Source organism: Ipomoea nil, unplaced genomic scaffold (assembly GCF_001879475.1).
Source record: "Ipomoea nil cultivar Tokyo-kokei standard unplaced genomic scaffold, Asagao_1.1 scaffold0688, whole genome shotgun sequence".
NCBI classification, from domain to species: domain Eukaryota; kingdom Viridiplantae; phylum Streptophyta; class Magnoliopsida; order Solanales; family Convolvulaceae; genus Ipomoea; species Ipomoea nil.
In genome coordinates, this window is record NW_017617116.1 from 6169840 (window position 1) to 6191830 (window position 21991).

Here is a 21991-nt window from a genome sequence, read left to right on the forward strand (position 1 = left end):
AATATAATATAATATATGATTTTTTTTGTTAATTTGAAGGATTATTATAATTATTATGTAAGGGAGTGTTTGGAGAAGCATCTGCAGGCTTGCAAGTCCAGCCTTGGAGGCGTAGAAGACGATACAAGAAAACGCCGGCGACGGCTCCGGTGGTCGGAGCAACGAAATAGATCCACAAGTCGCTATCAAAGCTCCATGATGCAATCGCGGGCCCTAATGATCTTGCCGGATTCATTGACCCACCAGAAACTGGCCTGTAATTTACAAATTAAATAATATTAATGCGTCACATTATAATACATTATGATATATATAATATATGTTACAAGTAGCTAAACCCTTTATAATTAGTTCCACTTCAATTCTAACCATCTTGGTTGGGCCTTGCACTCTCATAAGTCATATCTTAAAAAAGGTCAGGAGTTCAAAATCTTTTCTCGTCCCTTAATTGAGTCAGTCTAGTGCGACTGACGACTAGGCTAAGTAAGGTATAATAGGGGTTGAAAAATGCCTCATATAGTTAGGGCAAACAACTTATGTTGATTTATCTCCTTCTATATGTTCCTTTGTTGGTTAAGATTACAAAATGTGATTCACCTAGAAGGCACACTCATATAGTGGCAAAGGACTTTATCATAAATCAACAGTTTACGTGAATTGAGATTTTTTTTTATTATTGATAGTTATAATATAAATTTAGCTAAATAACATTCATGTGTAATAGCCTATGAACTATATGGCAAGATATGTTTAATTTTGGTGCCTGTGCCAATTTTCAATTCCCTTCTTTTCACTCTTTTCTTCATAATACAACTAAAATAAAAATAAATAAATAAATAAATAAGACAAATTAAGGTTGACCATTACCCAGAGATTAGCACTCCAAGACCAATGCATACTCCAACAACAAATCCTGCCAATTTCCCTGTCTGCAAAATGCCCATTTCATTGTTAAGAATTAGGATGATTTTATGTGTAATGTTGTTTTTATAATTCTTTTGATTCACCATAGTTACTCTCTGTAGGTATGCATGGCACTGGGTAAATTTCAATTATTAAGGACTCAAATCAATAAGTCTAATAAGTCATTCGCATTCGGATTCGAACTTTGGAGCCTTGTAGTTACTAAATCAGCAGTCCGACTAACTCAGATCAACTAGGTTTACGGTAATAACAGTTAACATCGATTATATTGATTATTGAATACCAAATTAGAGGATTGACTTACAAATTGAGGATCACTAGACAATGAAGAGGCTAGGAAGAGAATAATGAAGGTTGCCAAGAATTCTACCCAGAAGGCTGCATTGCATCCATGGAGTGGTCTTGTCATCATATGCTCATATTCCACTCCATAGATTAGCCTGCTTGAAACTGTGGCAAATACAGAACCTCCCACTTGTGCCATTATATAAAAGGGAACCTTGCAAAAACAATTGGCAAACATAAATGCTCACATTCTCTTCTTATACATTTTTTTTTTGTGAGGAGAAAAATTTATAGTCACTACTTAAAGTATGCACGGGGTAAATTTTGTTTTTATGTAATACGTTAACTCGTATAGTAGACCACATAGGATAGGTAAATCACACTAAGAAGAAGACCCTATGCAATGGACTCGACCGAGAGGGTGTTGGCAAAAATTGAACTCGTGACCTTCTGGTATGAGAATAATGCTCTACATACTTGGCTACCCCTTTCAGGGCAAGTTGTACCCAGTTTGACATGGGTGAACACATTCCAAACCACTCATTTGAGACCAGTAATTTGACTCTGTTACAATGTAGTTTCTGTTCATAACTACTTTCTTAATCTACTGAAGCACAAAGAGTCAATACTGCATTCACTGAGGCTCAAATCTATGATCTCTCAATTGAGAGAGCCGCTTTGTGCCACTAGACCACAATGTCATTGGGAATTGAAGTTACTTAAAACAATGGAATTAAGCTTAAGAATGTATGTTGATATATATGGTACCTTGGGCCAGGGAAAAGGGCCAAGTGATGCAAAAGCTAGTGTGACTGAAGGGTTGATATGAGCTCCAGAAATAGGCCCAATGGAGAAGACAACAACTATTACTGTAAGACTAGCAGTGGCTGCATATTCCAGCAACCCTACTTGCACTCCCATCAGCTGCATGTTTGATATTATCCCACATATACAAAACACTAATATGTATGTTCCCAATGCCTCTGCCATCATCTGCACTTCAACATATATATACAATTAATCCGTTTTTATCAGTGCTGGAAATTATGAAATTTCCGACCACCTGTACACTGCTAGAAATTATGAAATTTTCGATCACCCGTGATCTTAAATCAAGTAGAAAGCAGGTCGAAAATAGCAACAAATATTTTTCCGAATACCAAAAGTGGTTGAAACAAGACTTTCTACTTAATTTTTTTTTTATACTTAATTTAAGATCACTTTCAGGTGGTCGGATATTCCATAATTTACAGTAGTGATATTACTCTAAATATTTAGACTTATTTGCAATTAACAAAATCAAAATGTACATATACCTAGCTATTATGCTTAAAGCTAAGGTGGAAACAGGTCGGGTCGGGTTAGGAATTGACAAATTAGGTATGTGCCTGTTATCGGAATTTTCTAGAATTTTTTTGGTATAAGACTGAGCCTACAATAGTTCCAACATGGACTAAAGCATTTTTGAAAGGTATAAGACTGAGCCTACAATAGTTCCAACATGGACTAAAGCATTTTTGAAAGGCCCATTTAATATGTAGACTTTTTTTTTTTTAAAAAAAAAAGCTTTGTTATAAGTTTTGAGCATATTTAAGACATACTTTTTATAAGCTTTATAATGGTTTGATATATATATGTAGGTTTAATTTGTAAATATAAAAGAATATTAGGTAAAAATGAAATATATAATAATCTAATTAAAATTAAACAGGTCAGATCGACCTTAAACATATAGGTGTGGCCTGTTTAGTTAAATATGTCTTAAATAGGTCTAAGTCTAGCATTTTTACTAAACAAGTTAGGCCATGACAAGTCCAAACCAGGCGTTCCGTAGGCTCATTGATAGGGGCTTGACCAATTCCCGCACCTAAAGTTATGTTGCTCTTTTAATACTCCATATATATAAACAAACCATTGATGGGTGAATGTGAGATTAACGTTGCGTGTGTTTACTAACTGAAGATTATCTTCTTTTTTTTTTTTTGAAAAAAATACATAAAATGTGTTTAATTGCGTATTTCTTTAATTCGAAAACAGGGAGAATGAAGAATGAAAAACTAGAAATTAAAGTTGAAGTAAATATTTTTCTACAAATGTATATGGGATATGTAATAATTATATTAATGTTACGTTGTAGCATTCACTATTCAATTCAACTAACTATTCTTGATCATTTTTACTACTTTTCTTTACCATTTTTATTGTTTTAAAATTTTCATATTAAATTAAATAATATAAAATTCTAAACTATTACTAATTCAACATTTTATAAAATTTAAAACATAATTCCTAAATATATAAAAACAATTTGAATTGGGTAAAAATTTGAGATGATGATGATTTTACCTCGCGGATGAAGATTTTGTTAAATATGGGAAAGAAACTGCAAATCCATTTCTTGCAGTTGATAGCTTCTTCATTGCTGCTAGAGCTTGCATTGGATTGCATTTCTTGATAAGCCTTAGCCCTCTCACACGAAGACGAAGACGACGTCGTCGTCTCAATAGACACATCAAAACAACCAGTCTCTCCATCATCTTTCATGATCATATCGCCGTCCGATCCAGCGCCCGGCGGCAAGCTTATCTAGCCCGCAGTATATATGACAGTACAGAAACAGGAGAATCGTTTAAAGATCTGCGTGACCCAAAACCATGACGAGGAAGACAACGAGGATGAAGAAGAATGTTGGGTTGTTGTTGTTGATGTGTGGGTGGGGGGTGGATATATATAGAAATGTGGGGGGCGGGGTAGTTGTGGTGTTGGAGTTGTGTTTGTTGTCTCCCGGCACAAGTGTTTAGGTTGTTTTTAATGGGAGCAGATTAAGGTGAGAGGGGGGCCTAAAGATGGCATTTTTTTGATCCCACATGAAATTCTTGTGTTGCTCCTCAACTGTGGTGAAAGGTTGCTCATGCTTCTTCAATGTGCCTGTAATCTATGGACAGACAGGGAAGGTGGTTGACCATTGTATATAGTGTTGTGTACATTTCGTGTATTGTCATCTTGGGTTAGTTGCAGGTATATATAGTAGCATGTGTAAGTAAATGTCCAAAACCAGGATATATATGTATGGCTGAGTAGTTGATGACAATGCAACATGGCCATGTTATTAGATTTGGTTGGAGGAATGTCAATTTCAATTCGTTCAGTTTTGATTGCCATTTTTAATTCCTGTCTTGATCAACTAAAAGTCTAAACGGTTAGTTGAATGAATGCTTAATACGTCTCCTCACGTGGGTAGGCAGATTACTTTTTGATGAAGTTTGGTAGCTCTAAATAACAAGTAGACTATAGTCTCTTTTTTATTAGGTGACGCAGATATTTGAACTCATAACCTTTGACTCTGATACTAAATTAAGACGTGCATGTGCTACATCCCAACTAAAAGGTTAAGTTGGCTTGACAACGTGAATGGGGATAGTGTATAAAATATGAAATGTTAGATGAAAATGAAAATTTTTATCAATTTCTAATCGGATGGGATAGACCAGGACTAGAAGACTAGAATTTTATTTTGTTGTTTGAATTGTTACTTTATAATGCTTATGTAACTTTTGGTCCCGTCACGGTTTAAGTCATATGTATTTTAATATAAAAAGTAAAATTTTGAATTATTCAAAAATTTAAAAAAATCTGAATAAATTTAAATATTACAATTTAATCTTCATTATTAATTTTTGTCAACATAAATTAAATTATTTTTATATCAATATATATTTTTTTCTTATACAATTAAATAATAAGATGAGTAAGTAGTATGGTAGTAGATAGTGGATAGTTTTTTTTTTTATATGCATAATTAAAGTGTTAAAATTTCAATAGGAGCTATGATTATTTATTTTGAACGTAGCGGTGGTAGAAATAATTGATTTTATATATTTATAAAATAACGTACGATTTAGGCATGAATATATCACGATGTGTTCAAGATGATGTCAATGTCACGTCAGCTACATTAACGATCATACATTAGTTATTTATTTATTTATTTTTTTGAAATGTAACATCAAGTCAACTTAATTGTGCTACTTTTTAAAATACATAAATTTAATTGATTGATCAAAATTGAAGTACATACTAGTTTCCTCGTCAATCAAAATTGAGATACATAGACTAAATTAAACAAAGGATTATGCTTAGTGCCCTACAAGGATATTATACATCTCTAAATATGGAATTGAAGCATAAAGTTGGCGGCGGCCCTGTAAACAGATTCTTACTGGAACTCCATTCTGCACAGCCCAAAGGGTTGTTCAGAGGCCCTTCATCTTCCTCTCTTTCTTCAATCTCAAACCAATGGTTATTTCTAACGATGAATGGGTGAGCAAGTAGCATCTCCGCCGTCCATCTCCGCCGTGGGTCCACTTCCAAACAATTTCTCAGAAAATCCAGGGCGTAAGGGGATATAAATATACTCTGGGTTGATAATAAGTTACAGTCATAGCTAAATTCCCAGGCAGGTTTTCCGGTGATCATCTGGAAGACGATGCAACCCAGCGCCCAAATATCCTTAGGCGGCGCGTACTGTTTCCATGTTAAAGATTCCGGCGGCGCGTACCGTAAAGCCCCGCGATGACTACCGCCGAAAAAGCCGCTCCCGCCGGCCGTCTTCGCTATCCCAAAATCGCAGAGCTTAATCCAATTCCTCGCGTATCGTCTGGGGAAGACTAGGACGTTATCCGGCTTTATATCGCAGTGGACGAACCCTAGGCTGTGGACGTGATGAATACCCTTGAGAAGCTGATAGGCGTACCATCCGACGTCGGATTCCGGCATGGCGGCTCCGCCGCGGGACCTGATTAACTGGCCGAGAGTTCCGCCGGGAGCGTACTCGAGAAGAAGGCTGTAAATCTCTACTCCGTTCTCCATACTTATGTCTTCCCCGAAACAGCGAAGAATATAGGGAGAGGCTCTGAGCGAATTCAAGAAGTGTCCCTCCCGTATGAGGGAGTTGATGCACTTGACGCCGGTGCCGGACTTCACCGCGACCTCCATGCTTTCCGGTCGTTTTACGGCCAAGTACACCTTTCCGTATGACCCGGATCCTAGAAAACGCTGTTTCGTCCACCCCATAGATACTGATAATGAATGGATTTCAACTTAATTAATTGCGTAATGAAAGTTAGAAACTCGAAAGTGTTTAGTGATTTCAAGGATAGATTGGATGAAGTGAGTGAGTAGCCAAGAGAGAAACGTAAATATATATTAGCCGACTAAATCCCACTCCTTGTGGGATGAGAATGAGATTAATCCTTTCCTAACTGGTATTGGATTGTAATTACTTACGTACACCTCAAGAAATACACTTAATTCATAGATAATTACTAAAATGGTCCCTAACTATAGCGAAATTATCAATTTAGTACTTCATTAATTGAGTCTTTAAACTTTAAAAATCTTAATTAATTTAGTCCTCTAATCCGTTTATTTTACCGTTATACATCCATTAACTCGAGACCAAATTAGTAATTTCGCTATAATCAATGAACCATTTAAGTAATTAACTTTCCGGAGAAAACTGGTGCATGTGATGACCGAAATGGTCTCTTGACTATAGCAAAATTACCAATTTGGTCCCGAGTTAACGGATGTCTCACGGCAAAACAAACGGATGACTAATTAAATTAACTAAAAATTTTAAAGTCAAGGGACTTAATTGATAAAAAAAAAATAGTTAAGTATCAAATTAATAATTTCATTATAGTCAATGGACCATTTCAGTAATTAACTCCTTAATTAATCCTACCTACACTAAGACGGTTTTTTTTTTTTTATATACTTTTTCATCCATTAAATTTGTGAGGAAATATTTTCAAAACAATGTATTCGTTGGGAAAAAAGAAAATTAATTAACTTAATTAGTATTACCCAGAAACAAAAGAATTAAATTACCTAAAAAATTATTTAAGATGTTGAATTGGTTCGTTTAGGTTTTATTAATTTTTTTATTTATAAAATCTCTAATATATCATTGCTATATGCACACGTTCAGAAAAACAAAACATGTGCACACGTTCAAAAAACAAAACATGTCGAATAATAATTGATAAATTTTATGTCAAACATTTGCATTCTGCAACAAGAATATTCAAAATACAAAATTGTACATATCTAAAAAAGTGTTGAGAAAGACAAATTTTTTTCGATATACCCTGTTGTTATCCTTCGTAATGGCGGGAGACAAATTTCTTATATTTATAAGACTATAAGAGACATTTAACATAACGCCAAAAGAATAAAAACATAATTAAATAAATTTGATAGATTTCAACTCGGGGAAAAAAAATCTCACACCCTATGCGAAATTTACATTCCTTGACATCATGAAATTAAATTCTCATTGACCCGAACTTTTCGATCTAGATCAAAGATTACACCAAATGTGAGAATAATTTTACCACATTTTAAATCCCCAAGAAAAATCCGTGCTCTCGAAAGAAAATTAACATATTAAACTTCTAACATGCATCACTCCAAAAATTATGAAAATTTCTGTGACTATCCGAAAGTAAGCTCTGGGTAAAGTCCGCCTAACATGCATCATTGTCTAAGCAATGGGTTTCTTGCAAAGAAGTTTGCAGGTCTGAGCTCGAACCCATCAGAGAGAGTTGGCATCACTGGAAAATCTTCTTGAACAGGTGCATGGTGGAACCCCACAGTGTACCATAACACTATATCTTTGTTTTCAATTGTTCTGTTCCTGCAAATTAGATAATTAAGGTTTCTTGAATCAATATATGTATATTGTCCTTCAAAACAGGCATATATAAATTGATAATGTGGCTTAATTACCTATGGCTCCAAATGGCTAGTCCATCATCTCCATGGCTCTTGTCTGCGTAAAATCCCCCGGCCCACTTCTCCGACTTGTTGAACGAGTTACCCACACTTGATACTTGGTATAAGCTGCTCGGATTTGGGGATAATCGTCGTCCCATAGTAGTGAGGATACTAGATGCCCGGTTATCAAGTTGTACCCGACATGGTTTCCAATATTTGTTCTCTTGTTGGGGTTCACAATCAGCAACTCTGCAGGGTCTAATCCCAACTGAATCCTGGCCTGGCCTTCTGTTTTTACTGTCTCCTTAACCACTCTCCAGTAGCTCTTCCTAGGTGAAATGTTGGGATTCTTCACTCTATCAGGCTTCAATTTGGCTTTCACAAATGAATTGGAGCTGCCATCAATGTCTACATCAAGATAGTATGTGACAAAGTGGTCATGGTTCACTGCAACAGTGTTTTGTGCAACAAAGGTTCCATAAACATCTTCTTTTATCTCATCGCTTCTCGCGTATGGCACCGCCTTCATCTCAAGAACACCTGTTAAGCTAACCTGCAATCACTACCTCAAAAGTTACTCGAGAATCGACATTCATTATAAGTTCAAGAATGTTATATTTAAGATTCAAGATACAAATTGTGGGTAAGGACACAAGACAATCGATCATGCCCTGACAGCTGTAGTGTTGGAGCTACACCCAGGATGGCCCACAGTTGAGTCGCCGTGATTTACCCCCTCCACAAATCCTGTCAGGCCGGGGGGTGTAGGGACCCCGAGCAAGGGGCACCAGATACTCGTCCTCCCACTTAATGGAAAGTTGAGCTCCTTGTGAGTGCCAGACACTAGTCCTCTCACTTAATGGACGGTTGAGTCACGGTGATTTACCACCTCCACAAATTCTGTTGGGTCAAGTGTGGGATCCCCGGGCGAGGGATTTCGCCTTTTGCCGGCAACATCAAAGATTATTCACTGATTTACTACTCTTACCCCAATCTTGATGGAACCACTTTGCTTGAACTCCCAATCAAGTACATAATCATAGTTTCCCACTGTTGCCACCATTCTTGCCACCAAGTTAACTTCTTGCTCTCCACTAGTTATCTGCAAAAACTCAACAGATTTAACCAACATTTGACATAATTGAGAAAATTAATGGATATCTCTAAACTACATATTGCCTTACCAGTCTCCCTGGCACACCAATATTAGTGTGTCTCCAAGAAACATGGCCTGAATAATGTTCAAATATACAAATGGCTCCCGGAACAACCTGAGCCTGTCCATCTGCCCCGGCTATGAAGCCATCGATATACACAGCGTTAGCTGGACAGTCAAGCAATGGAACAAGAGAGCTAGCAGATCTTCCAAAACCAAACTCTCCTATGTCCATGAAGGTTTTATAGTACCAGTCAGATGTAGGATCCATGTATGGAACAAATGTCTCAGAAGCATAGCCTCTATAGAGCACACGTCGATAACTCTTCGTTGCAGAGTCGAATACAGAAGCTGTTGATACAACTAGGCCAGCACGAGCATTGAACCCGAGATGGAATTCCCAGTTCTCCCATCTCACCATGTTTCCCTGGATGTTAATCCTGTTTTTGGTCACATTACAGGTGAATCTTGATGAATCTTGGCTCGTTTGGAAGGCGGTATCCTTAGCTCGTGGCAAAGGGTATTTGGCTCTGTCTGTGTATTGGATAATCTGCATTGTCTCGACGTCTACTAGTGTGCTAATTCCCTCAATAGGCCTGCTCCAGAAATTAGTCGTTCCACCCCGAGAATAGCAAGGAACTCTGAGAACTCTTCTGCTAATTAACTCTCCATACCAGCCTGTCGAGACCAGTATACAAGTGATTTCTGATATGTTCAGTCCTCTCCTCGAGACCGAATCTTGAAACCGGGGATTCCTCAAGGTCAGCCTGCTGGCCTGCTGGATTTCATCCAGAGTGAAGGGAGGAAATCCATGGCCACTGTAGACTTTGTCAGAGACAATCGAGCTCGCGATCAGGTCTACAATGACTTCACGAGTCTCGCCATTAGCCCGGACCACTGCCCGGGCTTGTCTATAAGGAAAAGAATGTATCTTTGAGGATAGCCAGTCCAGGACATCACTTTTCTCTGGTTCTTCAAGATCAAGAAAATGGAATGTCAGGTTTGGGAGGGAACCAAGGTTAGAGGAGTTGTGAATGATGGACCTAATTTTGTTGATTTCCTTGGGGTTTAGAGGGTCTAAAGGGTGAGATATGCTAGTACTGGTACTAGCTACAAAGAAGAGAAAGATTGCAGCAAAAAGATGGAGTGTTCTTTGCATTTGCATTGTCATCTTGACTGTGAAGTGGTGATCTGAAATTAGAACTGTTTCTGCGAATATATATAGACGGGAAAATTGCATTTTTGGTCATCCAGTTAAACTCACAGTATAGACTTAGTCTCGAGTTATGTGTGTGATATCTTTAACCCCTGAGTTATGTACAAAGTAACTAGTTTAGTCCCTAAAAGACCAAATCCACTACTTTATTAAGTGACATATTGGTGGCAGAAATAGTTCCTGAGGAACTACAATTACCACTTCGGGCTAAGTGTTAAAGAGGGTTAGACGGGTCATGCATATAACTCAAGGACTAAGTATGTATCACGAGTATAACTAGTTGACTAAAAAGCTTGAATGAATCATGAAAGCTACATTAACAAATGGTGGTTGAGCCACCATCAATTCATTACCTGTAATCGTTTAAAAAAAAAAAAAACAGAGAAAAGGATAGATTCAGAGACTTTTCATGCATTGGGAGCTAAGAATACTTTTATGTTTATTTTATCATCTAGAGTAACACACACTTCATTTTCATGTTTATGCTGATATGAGAGCATCTATATCAGTGCTTTTTTCTCAGTTTTAGAACAGTAGCAACTTTAAGATTTGATTTTTGGCTGATGTGGGGTGAGGTTTTTTGTTTTTGTTTGTTTGTTTGTTTGTTGTTTTTTTTTTTTTTTTTTTTTTTTTTTTTTTTTTTTTTCACATGTAGCTCCTTTTTTTTTTTTTTTTTGTTACATTTAATTTGTTTATTTTTATTGTTTTATTATTATTTTTAAATCTTTTTTTATAAAATATCAAATTTAATATTTTTTGAATTAAATTTTGAATGATTTAATTACAATTAAAGTTTAAAATGATTAAAATAAAAAGAGCAACAACGGAATAAATTAATTTAAATTTTTATAATTATCATTTTAATTAAATGTAGGTATGTTTATTTTAATTAATTTTCATTAGAATTATAAATTTATAATTCATTAAATAAAAAAATAATTAAAGTAAATGATATAAAATAGTGAGTCCACCAAAAAACTTAGAAAAAAATTTGGGAAAATTGTAAAAAAATGCCCCTCTATAATTGACCAATTATCAATGTTACTTCTAAATTATGAGGGTTGTAAATGTTGCCCTTCAATTATTAAAACAGTGCACTTATAATCCCTCCGGTAACGGATCTGTGAATTCCCGTTAGTCAATGGCCCTGGTTCTTGCTATGACAGAAGACGATCGAAGACCGGAGACTCTATTCGCCGTTACTGTTCTCCGGCCACCAACAACCAAGTTTCTCCTTCTTCCTATTTTCGCCGTTCTTTATAGAATCACATCAATAACTTAAGCATAATTCTTCACTTCTACCTCCCTTAATGTAAACCTAGTTTAAAAAATCATTTCAAGTAAATAACAAAAACAAAAAGGATAAATAATGGTGAACTTCTCAAAATAGTTTGTTGTTGGCTGCAGAGTGTTCTTCCCTGGAGTGTCCTTCAGCATTTTCTCCTGATTGTTCTTGGAAAAATTGGTCTAATCCGACAAACACTCAGCATCCCAATCGAATCCTTTACCAATAGTGGCCCTGTTCTCTTTCCCATTCTTCTTCGAGACCTTCTTGGGGGAACACCACATGCAGCTAGTTTTTGCCGACGGGGACGGGGGCTCCGTTCAAAAATCAGGAGAACCCATAGACAATGACGATGACCCAGATCCGGATTTGGGCTCTGAATCCATTTTTCTATCTGGGTTTTTCTTGGAAGCTGAGAAATCATGATTCTTAGTCTCCAATTCTGGTGAGGGGTGAAACAACAGTTGAGTCCGAATTCTCCTCGGCTTGATCTTCTTTCCTCTAGGGATCAACGGACTAAGAATGATTGAAGCTTTTAGAAGCGGCGGCGGCGGTAAGGTTTGAGGGCTTGGGTTTTGTGGCAGGGAAAGTTTTGAGTTTCCGAAAGCGAGCTTCGAGGTGATCGACGAGGTCCGAGTGGGTTAAGTCGGAGCAGTTTATGGCGGCGACCTGCCCGAGAACAGACTGATTCATAGCCTGAGACAGAAGCTCCTCAACCGCCTTTTCATCGTCCGATGAGGAGAAAGGGAAAATAGAAAAACAAAAAGGAAAAAATAAACAAATTACATATTTACCCTAACTTAACTGTATACACTAATCGATAACCACAAGTCCGTTACGGGAGGGGTAATATATATATCGTTTTAATAATTGAGGGGCAACATTTACAACCCTCATAATTCAGGAGTAACATTGATAATTTGTCAATTATAGAGGGGCATTTTTTACAATTTTCTCAAAAAACTTCAAACTAATATGGAAAAGGATTTTGGTGATCGAGTAAGATAGTGGATGATGGGGTGAATGCTGGAATCACAAAAAATTGGAGAAGAAGTTGAGGAAAAGACTTTTTTTATTATTATTAGGGATAAGGGTCAAATAGACCCTTCAACTATAGGCCAAAGTACAATTAGGCCCTTAAATTAACAAAAGCTTCAATTAGACCCTTTATCTTTTCATTTTTGTGCAATTAGGTTAATTAGAAGGTTACATTAAAGTTGCAGGTAATTTTTTTTTTTTAAAATAAAAATAAAATAATATCTTTTTTTAATTCAAATAAAAAATAAAATAATAAAGAAATTAAAAAAAAAAAAAAAAGGCTTCTCCGTCAAACTAGACGGAGAAGTCGGCGGAGAAACTGCCATGGCTGGCTTCTCCGGCCAGTTGACGGAGAAGCCGACCGTGGCTTCTTCGCCCAGTTGACGGAGAAGCCGGTCATGGCTTCTCCGTCAAACTGGACGGAAAAGTCGGCCATGGCTCTCCGTCAAACTGGACAGAGATACCAGACATGGCTTCTCCGTCCAGTTTGACGGAGAAGTCGGCCATGGATTCTAAGCCCAGTTGACGGAGAAGCCGGCCATGGCTCTCCGTCAAACTGGACGGAGAAGCTGGCAATGGCTTCTCAGTCCAGTCGACGGAGAATGGGCCGGCTTCTCCGTCAAACTGGACGGAGATGCCAGCCATGGCTTCTCCGTCCAGTTTGACGGGAAGCCGGCCATGGCTTCTCCGTCAACTGGACGTAATTTGTATTTTTTTTTTTTTTTTTTTTTTTTAGTTTTAGTTTTAGTTTTAGTTTTTTTTTTTCTAGAAAAAAAAAAAATCAATTTGACCTACTATTACCTTATGTTTACCTTCAAATTAAGCTAATTGCACAAATTTAGAAAGTTATGGACTTAATTGCATACAAGTAAAAAGATGAAGGGGTTAATTGGAGCTTTTGTTAGTTAAGGGGCTAATTGCACTTTGTCTTATAGTTGAAGGGCCTATTTGACCCTTATCCCTTATTATTATTATTCAAATACCAATTAAGGAGTACTTATTAAGACAATATAATATTTTGCCTCCTATCTATATATAGGAGTTAAAAGGTTAAAAACATAAAGAAACAATATCCTGAAAGGGCAACGACTAATAAACAATATTTTAGCAGCAGGCCAGGATGTTTATTGTACACTCAATAGGGAAGTGTCGAAGTTGGATCTTCAGTCCCATTATATATGTATAAAGTAGTTACTGTTTGGGAGGCTTTATTTTGAGCACTGGATTATAGTCGAAGAAATTGGTTGGTCTAAGCTCGAATCCACTGGTAAGTGTTGGCATGACAGGGAAATCTTCTTGGCATGGAACATGGTGAAATCCCATTGTGTACCATAACACAATATCTTTCTTCTCTATTTTCCTGTTCCTGCAAATTAAACATACATTATTATATATATATTTTGCCATTCAGATCAGATATATATAGTGTTTACTTACTTGAGGCTCCAAGCAGCTAAACCATCATCGCCCCGGTTTTGATCAGCAAATTGTCCATCAACCCATTTCTCGGTTTTGTTGTAAGGTGTGACCCATACATTGTACTTAGTGAAAGCCCCCCGAATCTGTGGGTAGTCGTCGTCTGATAACAAAGGGCCTGCCGGGGATCTTGGGATCAAACGGTACCCAACTTCGTTCCCCATCTTAGTCTTCTTGCTAGGATTCACAACCACCAGCTCAGCTGCACTCGAGCCTAGCTGAATCCTTGCATCAGACTCTTTCTCAGCTGTTTCCCTAACAACAGTCCAGTAGCTTTTCCTAGGCGATACCTTCTCGCTCGCTCGAGTTGTTTTCAACGTGTTTTTAACGAATGAATTGGTGTAACCATCCACATCGAGATCCAGGTAGAAGCTAACAAAATGATCGTGGCGTGACCCTATTGTGTTTTCTGCTAGAAGACTGCCATAGGCTTCAGTGTTCTGTATCTGATCGGTGTGAGTGTATGCAGATCCCCTTACTGCAAGCATGCCAGTCAACCCAACCTGCATCATTCGTAAATTCAATTCGATTATGGGTATTGGTAGCGTCCAGAGCTTTCGTTTCAGGGGAGGGCCCGATTGTCTACTTGAGGGGGAGTGTCGTTTCAGGGGAGGGCCCGATTGTCTACTTGAGGGGGAGTGTTAAGAGTCCCTGATAAAATAAGAGAGAATATATGAGTTTATAAGGTCATGACTTACATTAACTTCAATGCTCCCAGTTTGTTTAAACTCCCAATCTATAATGTAGTCATAGTTCCCCAGAGCTGACACCATTCTCACCACTAGGCTCACTTCCGGCCTAACTTCTCGTATCTGCACAAAACAAAACTATTCATTATATTGTCACAAAATCAAGATTCAAGAACAAGAACTGGGTAAATGGGAATAGTACTATCCTTTTCCCCCACAATTCCTGTTTCGGTGTGGCGCCACATGACATTTCCAGCATAGCGTTCGAATATACAGATCACATTCTTCTGTTTCCCTGGAGTTCCATCCTGATTACTGAAGTATCCATCCATGTATTCTGCGTTTTCTGGGCAGTCCCTTAATGGCTCCAGCTCTATACCATATAACCCGAATCCATATTCCCCGGAATCAAGAAAAGTTTTGAAGTACCACCCTTCACTTAAGTCCATGTATGGCACAAAAATCTCAGACACAAAACCTCTGTACATAACACTCCTGTGTTCACCTTTTTCATGATCATACACACTCGCTGACGATATTATCACACCTGCCCTCATGTCAAAAGACACATGAAACTTCCAATCTGCCCACCTAATTAAATTCCATTCCAACATTATATTATTCATTAATCCAAAACATGAAATGAAAAACCAAATTAAATTACCAATTACCTCACTTCTTGTCCATCTATAGAGAAGCTAGGTCCTTCTGGTTGGATCATTCTAAAGCCATTTATGTGTGAATCATATAGAGGTTTCGTATAATCCGTTCCCTCGGCTTTTGGCACGGGAACCATCATCCTGTCAAGGTACCCAACAATTTTCATCACATCAAGATCAACAGTCACAACAATGCCCTCAATAGGTCTCATAAAGAAGTTGAGTGTGCCATCCAAGTAATAGCACATAACTTTGACCACTCTCTTGCTCTCCCTTGTCTCCCCGAACCATCCAGCGGTGAAGCTTTCGCACAACACTTCTTCCAACTTCAGCCCTCTCTTCGCAATCGAAGCTATAAATGGTGCATAAGTTTGTGGCAATCTACTAGCAATGTCTTGTTCTTGAGTAGAAAGGATAGGGTAGCCATGGCCATGGTATACTGTGTTGGAAATGATGGAGTCGGTGGATAAGTCGATGGTGATCTCGTGGGTTCTCCCGTCATCTCTGGCAATGATGTAAGCCAGGCGGGGTGGCGGGGTGGAGGACGAGGAGGAACGGGTGGATAGCCAAGAGAGGACTAGTGGCTTGTCTGGCTCATCCAAGCCTACATAGTGTAAGGACAAGTTCTTGTGGGGATTTTGAGCTTTGAGTATCGTTTGAACTCGTTGGAGCTCGGGCAAAGAGAGGGAATTGAGTGGATGGTAGTTCTGTTGAGGTGAGGCTATGGCAGAGAGTGAGAGTGAGAGGAGAAAGATAATGATCATGAAAATGGTGAAGCATGAAACCATTGTCATAGATATGATACTTCTTTTACTGCAAATCATGTTTCATTTTGGCTCAACTATATAGAAAAATCCTCACGGTTCTAACCAAATAATTATTGCTAAGAATATAATGCCTTTATTCACTTTTTTCATTATTGAATTCATACTTCTCTTTATGGTCTGTCACCATGCCTCAACTATATATAGAAAAATACTCACAATGGACTGCATGTTCTAATCAAATAATTGATGCCCAAATTGATAGAAGGGATTGTGTTGTTAGTAGCATCAATAATCATGGAGATATGAAAAGATTGCACCATAATCACGAGGACCCCACTGTCCCTGTTCTGGAGCCATAGTGGACGTGATAAATCACGGGATGTATCCCAACAGTCTACAAGTTCTTCAAAGTGCTTATACACTAGTGTCTATAGTAGAGTCAATTTCATATTTCTCTTGGTAGGAATCGAACCCTGCATTCGACAACTGTTAACGAATGTAAACATGAAATATGGATTTCTGGTTCTTGCTCCCAAGATATAAAGCATCAAGAATTGGATTTTATGAGACATCTTCCTATACAACAATACCAAGATGTTGTCTAATGTTGTAGGACTGGAGGAGCATTGACAGGGCCTCTAAACTCTGAAACAATCCTATTCAAATATCCTACTGGATTGAGAAAGATATGAATTATATTAGTTAGTATTATAATAATATTATTATTACTAGTATTTGTCCTGTGCGAACAAAAATTTATAGATATTGTTGTAATGTTATAATTTAAAAGTTTAATTATGTTATTATTATGTTGATTTTAAAGTTTATTGTTACTTGTGTTATTATTTGTATTTGAATTAGAATTTGAAATAACTAATTTAATTACATAGCTAACGTATTTAAATAAAATAACAGGTAACATTTGTCGAAAATCTCTACCAAAAACTTATTCATTTGAAAAAGATTATTTATGTAAGAACTATGTTTGTTTTATACGATGTATCTAATTTCTCATTTTTATATATGTAGAGTCAAATTAATTATAATTGAGGTTTAAATGAATATATACACAAATTATATTAAATATAAAACTTTATCAATAAATGCATTCATATTGCTAATCACATTTGGCGGGAAATTTTTTCTCCAACTTCATTTTTCTTTGATAATATTAAACCAAGTTTAGTGGGTTAGTTGTTAATGTCTTCAGTGAGGTAGTGGTATTGATAATGGGGTTATGGTCAGTTTTATTTTATGCTTTGTTAGCTTTATCCTTCACTATAAATAGCTTTATCTTTCACTATAAGATATACATAGATATAGATATATTATTATATTCACCAAAAAAAATAGATATATTATTATTTAATATATCATTCATTTGGTATCAGAGCCAGACAACCTTTCAATCCCGAGATATTTTCCGTAGTGAAATATGACAATAAATTTCAATATTGTATGGTCGAGTCTCAAATTGGATGGAAAACTCGATTACAATTATTGGCAAATTATGATGACTACACATTTAAAAACTCAAAATCTTTGGAGCTTTGTTGATCCCGATTTACCAGAAGGAGCTGATGCATCTGTTATACGGCGAGATCAATTGTGTTACTTTGATCATTAAGAGATTTGAAATGATTGATATGGGCCTTATGTGTTACTTTCTTGGCCTTGAGGTTGTTCAAATGGATGGTAGAATCTTTATTTCACAAAAGAAATATTCTGATGATATTTTGAAAAAGTTCAAAATGGCAAATTTCAAACCAGTTTCAACTCCGGTAGCTAAAAAGTTAAAGGTGTCCAAAAATAAATGTGATAAGAATGTGAATGTTACACCTTATAAAAGCTCAATTGGGAGTTTGAGGTATCTGGTGTCAACAAGGCGGGATATTTCTTTTGGAGTTGGAATACTTAGTAGATTCATGAAGGAACCAAAAGAATCTCATTGGACTACACTAAAGCGAATTCTAAGATATGTCAAAAGTATGAGTAATGATGGAATGTTTTACATTACTAATGAAGTTGTGAAATTTGTTGGATATACAGATAGTGATTGGGCTGGAGATGTTGAGACTTGAGACCAGAAAAAGCATATCGGGATATGCCTTCTATCTTGGTTCAACCATATTTTCTTGGTCTTCAAAGAAGCAGCAAATTGTAACATATTTTCTTGATCGAGCTAGTCCCGTGAGACTTTTCTTGATAGCTCTTACTGTTTGGGAGGCTTTATTTTGAGCACTGGATTATACTCGAAGAAATTGGATGGTCTAAGCTCGAATCCATTGCTAAGTGTTGGCATGACAGGGAAATCTTCTTGGCATGGAACATGGTGAAATCCCATTGTGTACCACAACACGATATCTTTCTTCTCTATTTTGCTGTTCCTGCAAACATATTGCCAGCCAGAAAGCAGCCATTATTTTGCCATTCAGATGATTCTTTGAAAGGTTCTATAGTTATACATCAGTTAAAATGGAAGAAGATTCCTAGTAACTGGGACTATGTTTTAGTGTTTTACTTACCTGAGGCTCCAAGCAGCTAAACCATCATCGCCTCGGTTTTGATCAGCAAACTGTCCAGCAGCCCATTTCTCGCTTTTATTGTAAGGTGTCACCCACACATTATACTTAGTGAAAGCCCCCCGAATCTGTGGGTAGTCGTCGTCTGATAACAAAGGGCCTGCTGGGGATCTAGGGATCAAACGGTACCCAACTTCGTTCCCCATCTTAGTCTTCTTGCTAGGATTCACAACAAAACTTTTCATTCCAGAAGCCATTGTCACAAAATCAAGATTCAAGAACAAGAACTGGGGAATAGTACTATCCTGTTCCCCCACAATTCCAGTTTCAGTGTGGCGCCACATGACATTTCCAGCATAGCGTTCGAATATACAGATCACGTTCTTCTGTTTCCCTGGAGTTCCATCCTGATTACTGAAATATCCGTCCATGAACTCTGCGTTTTCTGGGCAGTCCCTTAATGGCTGCAGCTCTATACCACATAACCCGAATCCATATTCCCCGAAATCAAGAAAAGTTCTGAAGTCCCACCCTTCACTTAAGTCCATGTATGGCACAAAAACCTCAGACACAAAACCTCTGTACATAACACTCCTGTGTTCACCTTTTTCATGATCATAGACAGTCGCTAATGATATTATCAGACCTGCCCTCGTGTCAAAAGACACATGAAACTTCCAATCTGCCCACCTAAATTCCAACATTGTCACATAATAACTACTCCAAACCAAACAAAGAGAGGGAGTTGAACGGATGGTAATTCTGTTGAGGTGAGGCTATGGCAGAGAGTGGGAGGAGGAGAAAGATAATGGTGAAAATGGTGAAGCATGAAACCATTTTCTATTTTTATATAGATGCTTGCTTTTACTGTAAGTGTGGTGAAATCATGTTTCATTTTGGCTCAACTATATAGAAAAATCTTCACAATGGACTGTTCTAATCAAATAATTGATGCCCAAATTGATAAGAATGGCTTTATTCATGACTTTTCATTCTTGATACTTCTCTATAAATCTCAATCAAAGGTCAGATGCACCAGTAGACTAGTGCAGTCTCACCATTGGCCAATTGTTATGCAGGTCAAATTTGATTTTTCTTCTTTTTTGTTTGCAACTTTTCTTCTTTTTTTCTTTTTTTCTTTTTGTTTTGAAGCAAACAAGAACTGTTTTATTCACTTTTTGTTGTTGTTGGCAGCTTTCTTGATGATTCATCCATAAATCTCAGTTAGAATCTTAAAACTATATTTGTCTTTGAGTGCTGAGAAATCCCTCAAAACTGGAATGGTAAATGGGTAAGGGATTGTGTTGTTAGGCCTCAATAATCATGGAAATATGAAAAGATTGCACCATAATCATTCATTTTGCAAATGGAAAACTAAACCGATATGGGAGAGTTGTTTATGTCACAAGGATTTGAAAATGCAAACATGATATCCTGATATCTCGACTATCAAGAAGTTCAAGATGAACATGGAATTGACAAGGGGATCGAGATTAAGTGACCAAAAAAAAACAAAAAAAAATACTTTTTTTTGCAAGTAATTGTCAACTTTCAAGGTTCTCAACGAAAAAGAGACGAGATACCTGAAGGTTTTCACCATGGCTACCATAGTTTCAGCAACGTAATTACCTGCCTCAAAAAGGAGCTTCAACAAAGTCAAGGGCCGAAGAGTATAAAGCAATAGTTACATTTAGCTTAAACAACAATAATCGCTTAAATTACTTTAACAAAAGTCACACACTGCTGTTATCTATCATCATCACAAGCGTGATCTAATGTACACTCTACTGAGAAATAAATCTACTCGGTTTATCATATCTCACATGACAAAAGTTAATGAATTATAATCATCTTCAGAACAAAAAAAAAAAAAAGGTTTTTCAGTCGAATTACTCCATTCCAAGAAATCAACAAGGCAAATAGAGAAAGGGACAATGGATTAAAATGACAAAACTATATAATTTAATCCAGTTTGTCAGCACAACAATCTCCTTCAGAAACAACTACTCGTTCTTCCAGGCATATAAAATCAAAGAAAAACCAACACCGGGCGACTTGGAACTGCTGAAACTCTCGGAGTAAGGCCAAGGCAGCACAGAGTGGTCGGACAACGACTGGCTTTTCCACAACTTCTCGGGTGACAAGCATGTTTGGAACATGAAAACCGCGTTCCCAAAATTGGTACCAAACAGCCAGTTATGGACATCCCAGAAAACTTCCACGGGAAGGCCATCCACCAAAATGGTATAGTTCCCGCGAAACTTCCAGCACAGATGCCTCACTTGCATCACTGTCTTACTATCAATCCGGACAAAAAGGCACGGGTCATCGACCCCATTCGTGTCACATTCGATCACGAGGTCGTGAATTGGACCACTATCACAAAATTGAACCTTAGTGCCAAACACCCTCTTCCCAAAAATATGCTCCCTCTTGGAAATGAACATGGCACTGGAAATCTGGGGATTTGCATTAGTCTTCTTAAATGCTTCTTTCCTCAGATCCCCAACAACCAAAGCCATATGCCCATTACACACTAGTGCTAAATAATACCCTTCCAAGGGCTCCGGCCCGGACCCTAATTTCGCCACAGAGAGATCCCAATAGAGGTCAATTCTACAAGAATTCACTTCTAAAGACTTGGACCCTTTCCTTTTTGAGAACAGTGAGGGCTTTACATCAACTTTACAAAGGCACTGATGAGACAAATCCTCTATCTCAACACTAAGGCATTGCCCCATCAAATTCTTGCTCCAAACAATAGTCACCAAACAAGATTTCTCCAGCAATCTACACTGATAAACACAAGTAACTAAATTTTGGGGGGCTTTACTCACCCCAACAACACTGGAACATGAAGCATCAGCAACTTGAACCCCATTCTCACCAAAACAAGAAGGAAAGTCCCTCATTTTAAGCATAATCAAGAAAACCAAACCAAACCCAGCACTTCCCTACCCCCCTTCTCAATCAAAAATTGGATCTTTATGTTTCATCTTAGCAGCACTAGAAACTTCAAAACGAATGGAAAATGGACAGGCAGAAGCATACCGGAATGAGTCACTGGAAGGTGAAATCCAAGAAAAAGCTCTCAACTTTGGATGCTGCAGAAGAAGAAGAGAGTGCTTGAAGAAGATTTGGGTTGTGGGGTTTGCTTTAAGAGCTGAAAGTGAAATGCCCATACCCATAGTTTT

At 37.4% G+C, this 21991-nt stretch overlaps 5 protein-coding genes and 1 pseudogene across 7 annotated transcripts; all 6 read right to left on the minus strand.

The window, feature by feature from the left end:
* On the minus strand, positions 1-4214 carry LOC109175804 (probable aquaporin NIP7-1). 2 transcript variants are annotated; one of them, XM_019325163.1, is made up of 6 exons: positions 3837-4214; positions 3556-3768; positions 1978-2202; positions 1229-1423; positions 868-929; positions 1-254 (listed from the first exon to the last, which is right to left on the minus strand). In XM_019325163.1, the coding sequence occupies exons 2-6, from the start codon at positions 3757-3759 to the stop codon at positions 29-31; spliced, it is 912 nt and encodes a 303-aa protein (XP_019180708.1). In that variant the 5' UTR covers positions 3760-3768; positions 3837-4214; the 3' UTR covers positions 1-28. The 2 variants fall into 2 exon arrangements, with proteins under 2 accessions (XP_019180708.1, XP_019180707.1); XM_019325162.1 differs by having other exon boundaries at positions 3556-4214.
* A 1150-nt stretch (positions 4215-5364) lies between these two features.
* LOC109175454 (mitogen-activated protein kinase kinase kinase 2-like) lies at positions 5365-6282 on the minus strand. Its single transcript, XM_019324712.1, has one exon. It carries the CDS (start codon positions 6280-6282, stop codon positions 5365-5367), a length of 918 nt encoding a protein of 305 aa, XP_019180257.1.
* A 1252-nt stretch (positions 6283-7534) lies between these two features.
* Positions 7535-10347, minus strand: LOC109175801 (annotated as a pseudogene).
* A 3311-nt stretch (positions 10348-13658) lies between these two features.
* LOC109175802 (primary amine oxidase-like) lies at positions 13659-16295 on the minus strand. 2 transcript variants are annotated; one of them, XM_019325160.1, is made up of 5 exons: positions 15521-16295; positions 15059-15440; positions 14859-14975; positions 14122-14663; positions 13659-14050 (listed from the first exon to the last, which is right to left on the minus strand). In XM_019325160.1, exons 1-5 carry the CDS (start codon positions 16270-16272, stop codon positions 13876-13878), a joined length of 1968 nt encoding a protein of 655 aa, XP_019180705.1. In that variant the 5' UTR covers positions 16273-16295; the 3' UTR covers positions 13659-13875. The 2 variants fall into 2 exon arrangements, with proteins under 2 accessions (XP_019180705.1, XP_019180704.1); XM_019325159.1 differs by having other exon boundaries at positions 13660-14050; positions 14859-14972; positions 15056-15440.
* Positions 16296-18357: 2062 nt separating this feature from the next.
* Positions 18358-19501, minus strand: LOC109175455 (primary amine oxidase-like). The gene is made up of 2 exons (XM_019324713.1): positions 18801-19501; positions 18358-18662 (listed from the first exon to the last, which is right to left on the minus strand). Exons 1-2 carry the CDS (start codon positions 19499-19501, stop codon positions 18488-18490), a joined length of 876 nt encoding a protein of 291 aa, XP_019180258.1. The 3' UTR covers positions 18358-18487.
* Positions 19502-20519: 1018 nt separating this feature from the next.
* On the minus strand, positions 20520-21991 carry LOC109175803. The gene has a single exon (XM_019325161.1). The coding sequence runs from the start codon at positions 21716-21718 to the stop codon at positions 20801-20803; it is 918 nt and encodes a 305-aa protein (XP_019180706.1). The 5' UTR covers positions 21719-21991; the 3' UTR covers positions 20520-20800.